Genomic DNA, 10,437 nt, shown 5'->3' on the forward strand with positions numbered 1-10,437 from the left:
GATGATGACTACCATGATGACGACAACGATGATGATGACTACCATGATGACGACAACGATGCTGATGACTACCGTAATGAAGATTACGACAACGATGATGATGCTGACGACGATGGAGGAGCAACGACTTGATGCCAGCTCGACTCCAAAGGATTTGCAGACCTTTTTTTTTACCTCTTTCCAAGAAACTAGAACATTTCATTTTTTTTCTCTCACCGAAATTTTACCAGTTCACGAGGACGTGAATAATCAGGATGGACGAGTGTGGTGATGTATTATTTTCTAAGACACTTTATTAAGAACTCGAACTCTTGTGTATTCCTACGCGCGGAGTGAGATTGTGCGTGACGCGACCAGTTTTGGCGGATTGAGAAGGAATGATGGGAAGTGTGGTGGAAGACGTGTTGTTCTCGATGTTTTAATGTTTCTTGTTCTATGTTCCTGTATTCGTCTTGTGCTGTCAATTATTAAATGTTTATTAGTGTACGATGCCTTCATCATGCTTTGTTGTGTGAAGAATACCCCTAGACCAGCCGAGATCCTTACATATATATATATGTATATTGAAAATCCCTTCAAGGAAGCTTATCAAACAGGAACTTTCAAATTGTGGACAAGTAAATCATACAAGCAAGAGAAATACAAGCAAGATTCCAAAACAATAAAAAGTAATGACATCAAAAACGGCAAATTCAGATGGCTCTAATCAAAAAGCGAGTTAAGAGATCCCTAGATCATCTTCTAATCCAGACAACAATGCAAATTTCGACATACTACAAAGTGATACGAAACGTAGTTCAAGAAAATTCTAATTTTCTGACAGTTTTAGGAAAATTTAAAGCCTGGATCTCACGTTTTAGTCAACTTAAAGGGAGGTTTACGGCGAACAACTATACAAAAATTTAAAGGGAGGTTAGCAAAACAACCAAGGCATTAGTGGTTATAATTGCTCCATGAAATCACTTTCAGTGAGAAATTGAAACAGTGACAAAAGTATATAGTCCCGCCAAAAATTGTCTTAATTGTCCCCAAATTTTTATTTTTTGGAATTTTTGGCGGTGCAGTAACTATTTCTCGCAGAGCCTAAGTAAACTACTTAGATATTGCATTCTGCATTCTTAGAGTCCCTTTAATCCATTAAAATATTGAACTTTCTTTTGTAGCGAGGCATAAGAAGCTTTAAAATAAAAAAAAAATCACTGGTCATAATTAACCTGGTCTTACCCTAAATGCATCATTGCGGAAACGACTGTCGAAATGATATTCCTTGAAATGCTTTGTGATTCACAAAATGTGTTTCATGAAATGCCGTTTTAAATTTGAGTATACTGCCCGCAGCTTACGATGTAGTACTCTGCTCCCGTTAAATATGATTCTTACAAATATAACTTTTCAGAACTAGAACAACGTATGTCACATAATCGCGACTTCACAGGAGAGGAGAAAAAGGTTGAATGGACGCGCGCTCTTTTAACGTTGTTGAAAAATTTTCGATGCGGAATAGGATTCTACATGCGCTGTATATTAGACAAACTGAAAATCGCAATTTTTGGATCTACATCAGTCTGACTCTGAGGTACAGATATAATAGTTGTAGAAATTATATTTTCATCTTATGTCAGCAGCTTAGGATTCGGAAGTCTACCAAGATGTCCGGAAGCCTACCAAGTGGGTTGTGAAACGGTTCAAAACAGTTGATTTAAAATTTTACGTTTAACTCCCCCCCCCCCCATAAAGAAAATAATTGAAAATATCAGTATATCCTATACACCAGTTTCTAAATTCGAATTATTCTCCCTTTTCTAAGGTAAATTAATTTAATTACCATTACCAAGTAGAGGGTGTTTTTTTTAGAGGTATAGAACTTTAAGTTGACAACACTGTTTGATATATGTGCAATTTTGATAGCTGTCACTTGTTTTGTGTTCAGTTCGGTTTGCCATTTCATCATGAATAGACAATAAGGCGGTGCAACATGCCACACAGCGCGTGTTACTATTGATTTATTGAAAGAAACGTTCGGTGAACGAATAATTTCGCGTAATGGACCCGTGAATTGGCCTGCAAAATCATGCGATTTAACACCACTAGACTACTTTTTGTGGGGATATGTGGAGTCTCTGGCCTGCACCAATAAGCCACAGACGATTGACGCCTTGGAAGAGAACATTCGCCACCTTATTACTGACATACGGCCTCTATTGCTGCAAAAAGTGAGAAAATTGGACTTTCCAATTGGACTTTCTCCGAACCAGCCGAGGTGGCCCATATGCCGGCAAAAAATTTAAATAAAAATGTCAAAGAATCATCTTTCGGAATAAAGCAACATTCATGGCAATTAACAACATTTAACGGTGTTTTATTTGAACCTAAAGTTCTCTACCTCTAAAAAAAACACCCTTTACTAAATAATAAAACGAACTAACGGAAACGTCTCGTATTTACTGCTTCATTAAAAAATTCTCTTCCGTTATTGATAAAATTTGTAAATGATCCGTATTGCAAATGAAATTTCATGTAAATCAGCTACCAAAAGAGCAGTGGCACACACAGGAATTTCTCAAATGAGGGGTACAGGATCGAAGGTTCACCATTCTCATATCATACTCCAACACGCATCCAAACATATTATTTTGATTTTTTCGATTGTTAGGAAAAAACAATTTTTTTTTTTAATATTGAATAATTAATTGGCTTTAGTTAATAAAATAAAGTGTATCAAATAGTTAATTAAAATACTGGAAAGCACAAAAAGGAATGTATTTACTTTTCTCATAGTTAAAAATAAAAATAACGAAGCAAAATTATCATTCTAGAACAATTTATGTTCACATACAGTTCTATTTTGTAGGGGAAGAAAGAGAAAATAAATTTTAATTTTCCCATTTATTAAATCTGAAAATATTGTAATCTTTGTTTGGAATTATTTTACGTACCACATACATAGGATTACAGTCGATTAAAAAAAAAAACTCAAGGGCCATGAAAAGGGGTCCGGACCCCCTGCACCCTCCCCTCCCCGCCCCCTTGTGTGCGCCACTGCAAAAGAGTTTAAAGAGAGAGTAAAGTTTTTAAATATTTCATTATTTCTTCTTCTTCTTTTTTTTTAATTCTAACTCGCTTTAAAGATTTTTTTTTTTCTTTTCAATCATCCAATCAATTACTTAAAGGTTTTATCCTACGCAAAAAATTAAAATAATGGCCGGAAATAAGGCTAAACGTACAGCAAAGAATTAGTAAGTAAATAAGTATTCGTTAAATGTGTAAAGTTAAAACTTTGAAATTAGCGTCATGAGATCAGGAAATATGTGTTTGTCAGACCGTCCCCTCTAAACTTTCCACACAGTAGTTCAATTCGGAACAAAACTTTGTTGCTTCAAAGATAGCTTTACATTACAACGTTTCCATGTTTTTTCTTTTCTTTTTTTTTTTTTTCTTTATTTTTTTTTTTTTTTTTTGAAAAGAAAAAAAAATACTCATGTTTCAAAAGTCAAATTGAAGAGTATTAAAAAACTTTGTGTGAATTAAAAAACTCCATAAAATCGGTGGTAGCTTAGCTGCTTCCACTGCTCTGGAGTCACTTAACTGATATAACTGGTGTAAAGTTACACATCGTTGTGGAAGGTTCCACCATGGTAATGTAACCATAGTGTAACGTAACACTCATTTCTGTGTAAGGTTACACCAGAATTATCTGTATTCTCACAGAGAAATTGCTTGAAAGTTTACACATTAGCAAACATTTAGTTTTCATCTGACTTTCTTGAACGGGTACTCATTTTTAATTGTAAGTAGACTTATACTTCAAGTTGACTATTCGATGGTTTAAATTATCCAGATATATTAAATAATCAAATAATAATTTATTTCTACTATACGTTTTAAATTGAAAGTATACAAATAAATTACTAGGTTACAATGCTTGAAATTTCGTTACAACGATATTTCAAAAAACAATCCTGCTAGAAACCTTCGTTCTTGTTTTTTTCTTCTTTACAGCTTTTGCTTTCAATCAATTATTTATTCAATATTTATCAAGTTCTGCTTTTTCACAACCAATATACACCAATTGCTTATTTTTTCTAATATACAAACAAGACATTTTGCACTGAGAGAGGAAATAACCTGAGTGGTGTTCGAACCTACAACGCGAGTCTCACAAACAGGTCGCATAGAATGAGCTTTTACCGCTCGGCCACAAAAGCCGTTTTTCGTTTCGCTATTTAGAGTTTACCAGCTCTCCGTCGATTCTGATCTTTTTGCATGCGCCTTGAATTCTGCTGAAATCATAATGCAAGGTTCCTTAAACAATTTGAGTTTTTAAAACGATACTACACACTCCAAAATTGTTGCAACGTTACACCCATTAATGCTGGTAATCTTACACAATTTTTTTTACAGTGTGTGCTGAAAAGTTTGAATTATCTATAAATCTTGATGTAAGCAAAGAATTTGCCTTGAACAAAGTCTATCGGAAACAACTTGTAGTGTAGCTGCATTCAGTGTTACAAATCAAAAATCGCGAAAGTAAAAAATCGCGAAAAATCAAAAATCGCGAATCCAAAGTAACCGTTCATCTTCCTTTGGTACTGAAAGTGATTGCTACAAATTTGCATTCTAAATATTTAGAAATTAGTTTCTTAAATCCCATGAAAGCTTTGCATTTATAAAATGTGGATTAGATAATGATAAGAACACTTCTTGGTTTGCAACTTTCGTTCCTCTGCTTGTTTTCCCATGCTATAAGAGAAATGCTTCAATTACGGTAGAAACTTTACCAAGTGTTGATTTTGTTTCTTTTTATTTAAGTTGTATTTTAAGGTAACTTTTAGAAGAACAAAAAAAAAAAAAAAAAAAAAAAAAAAAAAAAAAAAAAACAAGAAAAAAGAAAAGAGAAAAAACGAACATACTTGCGCAAGAAATGTGAACATTTTTATTTCGGAAACAACTAAAACTAACTGCTCAATTGAAACGCGTGAAATGAACAGTGGTTCTGATTACTTTTTCAACAAACAAACAAAAAAAAAGGAATCATTAAACATCGAAAACAGTTGATACTTGAGTTTACAAACTCTTGGAAACCACGAAAAATGTAAATGAAATCAAACTTCCGTAACATCTAATAGCAACATTACTGCGGAGTATTCGAGACTGATGAGTTGTTTAAAAAAATAGTAAATGTTCGTAAATTAGAGGTTCGTAAAATCGAGCATCAACTGTACAAGCAGTTGAGCAATTTCTCTGTAGATTAAACTTAATACTAAGAATAAAGAACGAAAATAGTCTCATATGAAAGATCAGTAAAAAAAAAAAATAATAATTTTTAAAAAATGTTTGAATTTTGAGATTTTTAATTCAAATTATATTTTTCGCAATAACGAATTGAGATAGGACCTTACTCTTTGGGTTTCTTGTTTCTACCAATGGCTTTTATCGAAACCATAATTTGAATTCAAGCCGTATAAATTCAAATGAATGCCAGGGCTGTATGTTATGTGCTAGATGCTGGATTTTGTGTGCAGGACACTGTTTTTACGTAAAAAGGGATGTGTAAAGTCGAGAAGGTCGTTTATCGATTCCGAGGCACATAGAGGCCTGCATTTCAAGCATAGAAAAATAAAATCAAAGGATACGAACGCCGACGTCATTTAACGGACAATTGAAAACAAAAAGCAATTCGTGATTGCTCAATAAAAAATTAAAAGCTAGAAATTAGCTGGTTGTAAAGAATTGCCTCAGAATGATCTTATTTCAGTTGTTTATTTCATTGTTTTTTACCTGTTCAAATTCAAAATTTTATGTCGAGGAAATTAGAATTAATGTACATTTGGCAGTGATTTCGTTCTCTAATTCAATCCATTTAATTTTCATATTGTGTACTTCAAAATAAATAGTTCTTTTTAGATGTTACAATAGCGTATATTTTCACTGCATCGGTAATTTACTGCTTTGTCGATTGCGTCACGCGTCATTCTAAAACTCTTAAAATGTTAAGTGTCGCAATAATTTTTTTTAACATAATCTGTGGCGCAGTCATCAAAATAATAAATAACTGATAATAATTAAAATACAACTTGTTAGTATTCTCCTTGTATGATACTTAGTTTGAATAAAACTTTTTTAAAAAGAGACTGAAATTCAAACATGGATTCGAAAAGGAAAAAAAAAAAGTTTTCATTTATATATATATATATTTAAAAAAAGACTAAAAGCCTATGGCTGCACTTCTTCTCTGCAAATAATTTAATTTCTCAGAAACAAATTACTTTCTTCTTCTTTTCTGATTTAGCGAGTGAAATAGAAACTTATCACCCCTACTCACATCACCTTCACTAAAAAATTTGTTTTAAAATATACACTTTAAAAATATTCTTGAAAAGTTACTGTCATTAAAGTCCTATTTCACTGTAAACTTTTTAAGGAAACAAAAAAGTGTACCAATTGGCGCTGAAATCGTATGCAGTTCTTAACAATGTGCTGCAAAATTTTCTTCGTACTGTGAGCATTCAATTAAATGTAGGGGAGAGCTGGGAGGAATGGGACAGTTGCACTTATGTCAAAATAAGTACTGAAAATTGTTTCTTGCTTGTCCAGCAGATGTTGCAGCTTTAGACTCTTGCTTAGTTCTCATCTGCTACACCTTTTTGACAAGTTAGAAAAAATTCACATTTTATTCCGGAATTCAGCTGCCCCCTTTCTCCCTTATTACAAATACAAGTACAAAAGTGACGACCAGCAACAAGCTCTGGGCCCAGCTAGACTGGTCCTAGTCAATTTACAATCCCCAGTGAAGATCAATGGCCCTCTTAAAACTATCTATTCCCGTGCTCATTACCACTTCTTCCGGTAAGCTGTTCCGAGGTTCCACTACCCTGCTAAAATAATAATTTTCCCTAATATCCATGTTAGCCTGAGATTTAAATAGCTTAAAACAATGACCCCTTGTCCTGTTTTCGGTGCTAAACTTCAGCCCCGTAACATCCTTCATTTTATTAAATTTAAACAACTGAATCATGTCCCCTCGGTCTCTTCTTTGCTCAAGACTGTACATTTTTAGCCTTCTAAGCCTGGAATCATATTCTAAATGAGAAAGACCATTTATTAGTCATGTAGAATGCCTTTGAACCCTTTCCAATACATTAATATATTTCTTAAGATAAGGAGACCAAAACTGAACAGCATGCTCCAAATGAGGTCTTACCAAACTTCTATATAAGGACAGAAGAACTTCTTTAGATTTGTTTGAAATATATCTATTGATAAATCCATGCATCTTATTGGCTTTGTTACTTGTTATCGGCTTTGTTACTGTTACTAACCTTAAAGTTTTCCTGAAGTTTTAAAAGTGTATTTAAGTCATTGTTTATTTCATAGTTGAATTAGTTCATCTTTTCAAAATGCAAACTTATGTTGGACATGGATTTGTCAACACTTCTTTCGGATTTGTCATATGACATCTTTTGCAGTTGTCAGGAAGCCCATTCTTTTTGTAAGAAAATACATACACGAAAACATTATTGTTTTGATATCAAGTTTCACTTTTATATGTGCAGTAGATATCAAGCTGTTTCGAAACATGTGCCCTGAAAACTCTCATCACCAACTTTGCTCAATAATAAGTTTTATAACACGCTGTCAGTGAAAGGTTAGAGGTTAACAGCTTAACTTTTCGTATTCTAGAAAAAATTGTTGACACATACTTAATAGCGTATTTAACTTATATCTCCAAATTGTAATTAATGATAGATTTCTTGAAACATTTTAAATTTGACATTTTACATTCTAAATTTAATTGATACATTTTGAACAGAGATAAACATTAATAAGCAAATAGTTGGGGAATGTGGGGCAAAGTGAAATAGTTACAATAACTTACTTTAAAAAAAAATTAGATAGACATTTGTTTTGAAAATTATGGTACGTAGATAAGAAAGATGTACTTAACAATAAAACTTGCATTGAAACATTATTCTTAAATTTATACAGTATATTTACCTTCAAAAAAAAAGTTGATTTTTCACTTTTTTTTCATGCGGCAAAGTGAAAGGGTATGAAACAAAATGAAGAAAATATCTAATAAAATAGTTTTTATTTGATGATTAAAAATACTTTCGGTAAAATGAATGAGTAAATAAAAGAATGAATGAAGAAATGAATAGATAAAATGAGGCAATAAACAAATAAATGAATTAAGTAATTAATATATGAGGAAAATTAAGGAGGGAATAAAAAATTCAATGAAGAAGAAAATAAGTGAATGAATGAATAAAGAACTAAATTATTAAAAGAAGGCATGTAAATAAATGAATTAATAAATGAATACATTCGTTGCTTAATAAATGAATGAATGAATAAAAAAAATTAAATACTTCACTTCGCATTTCGTGAAATTGACTAATTGTATGAAGCATAATAAAAATTAGCTCAATATTAATTGAATAAATGCTACACCGCATATTAGTAGGTCTCAATTTTCAAAATGTTAATGGCAAAATCTTTATCGTTTTGTAAAACCAAAAAAAAATTGACCTACCGCCAACTATTACAATATGAGTATCAATTATTGAAAATTGCTTGTGTTATTATGTGCTTTGATCCTCAGAGTTAAGTTTTTCCTGGCTTAAATGGATGACATGTGGTACAACATGGTTAAAATATTACCGTATAAGGTGTACAAAAAACGGAGTAAATATTTCATTCTGTCACTTTGCCCCGCTGTTGCACTTTTCCACACATTCCCATATACCGAGAAAAATTGCTTTGAGTAACTAGTCTCAGTACTTCAATATTATATTTTATCCTAACAGCCATGACATTTATTTGCAGACATGTAACTACCTAGTTAAAATTAAAAGAGCAATTACTAGTTGATCTTTTATATTCGAGAAATTTTATACTGAATACAACAATCTTTATTCCCAAATTGTGTTGGTGATGAACTTTTACAATTTAGCCCATTACATTCTGAAATACGCTAACAGATTTTAGATGGAAAAAGAAACTGGTAAGGGATATTTTTGGCATTATTATTTAGCTACTAAAACGAAAACCACATATTTCTGCTAAGTGGCATGAAATATGCTTTCATTTCACCACTTTAAATAAGAAAAAGAATACAACCTAACTAGGCACAAATTTGCTGAAAACTGCATACATATGTTTCGGGGGGAAAATAGACCCCCTTTTCAATGCAAAGGAAGTGAGTTTTCAATGAAAAGACACACCCGACTAAAGCTGTTCTCGGGCTTTGTCGGATATCTTCACAAGATCACTTCTTTTGCATCGAAAAAGAAGTTTCATGTAACCCTGAAACAAATGTATACGAATTCCAGCAAATTTGTACGTAATTTGTTTCATATTCCTTTTATTTTCGAGCACAAAAGTATTTATTCAATTTTTGGTTTAAAAAATGTATGGTAAAAGCCACAATTTAAATTTTGTGAGACAATCACTTAACAAGATAAAAATCACTTACAGAAAGCAGGTAGCCCGGTTGGAGCAAGTGGGAATTCCCCAAGACCTCGGTAGATTAGAGCAGTGTCAGCTCCAGGGAAGAGTCCGCCAGGTGGGAACATGGGCCGGAACATCGGAGGAAAGTTCTCTGTTGCCGCGTTTGTTCCTTCTGAACTCGAGCCCCCCACCACTGTCGACCTCCCTGCCAGCAGACTCGAATTCTCTGCTGATGACTTGGCGGCAAGATCGGCAAACTTTGCGAAAGGCAACATTCGCGAGTTCAAGTACTCGGACAGTCCGACTAGAGAGGGGGTCAGTCCGGGCAGTGCCGGCATTTGGTGTCCGGCCGATACCGGAGTGAATGCTGAAAGCCGAGGTTTTGCTTCATCCGGCAACAGGTCCATTGCTGGAACTTTGCTGGAAGTGACAACCGCTGGAGAGTGGTCCGGGGGATCTCGACTGTCAGGTGATGAAGGAGAGGGGGTGGACTTGGAGCCAGAGTCGTCTATTTTCACGCTGGACATGGCTTTAAGTATTGTCATTTACAAACAAAAAGTCTCAGTTTAGAGGCCTGAGATTCAGTGATTAATCTTGGATGAAAATCTTGTTTTTGCAATTGGAGCAAGCTGGACAATGTTCGTAGATGTTTGCTTACAATACATTGAAATCTTCCAAAACTTCATTTGCAGAAATAAAATCATTCAATTTTCGATGTTTAATATAGACTGCTTTACTAAAAATGTTAATTACTATAGTTGAAGTTCTTGAAGTTTATCTTAATTGAACGCTTTTGATTCTTAAAAAAGTTTTGGTATTCTGCAACTTTGCCACTTGAACTTTTGCCGAACAGGAAAAGTCAATACTCGTTACGATAAACTTAATTAGAAATATAGGTTAAAATACTATCGATTCTACAGGTGACTCTCGCAGCTAATCAAGGGTCTAATGATAAGTGCTCTTAAATTATATCGATGTGTTTAATGT

The 10,437-nt window shown here is 33.4% G+C and overlaps 1 protein-coding gene across 1 annotated transcript in view; it reads right to left on the reverse strand.

Moving 5' to 3' along the window:
- Positions 1-9,977, reverse strand: part of LOC129217644 (homeobox protein vab-15-like) — a 59,583-nt gene extending 49,606 nt beyond the window's left edge. The window contains exon 1 of the mRNA XM_054851973.1: positions 9,476-9,977. Coding sequence (XP_054707948.1) covers positions 9,476-9,977 — 502 coding nt within the window. The remainder of the gene's footprint in view (positions 1-9,475) is intronic.
- Between the last annotated feature and the right edge of the window lie 460 nt (positions 9,978-10,437).

The sequence above is a fragment of the Uloborus diversus genome, chromosome 2, assembly GCF_026930045.1.
Source record: "Uloborus diversus isolate 005 chromosome 2, Udiv.v.3.1, whole genome shotgun sequence".
Classification (NCBI taxonomy): Eukaryota; Metazoa; Arthropoda; class Arachnida; order Araneae; family Uloboridae; genus Uloborus; species Uloborus diversus.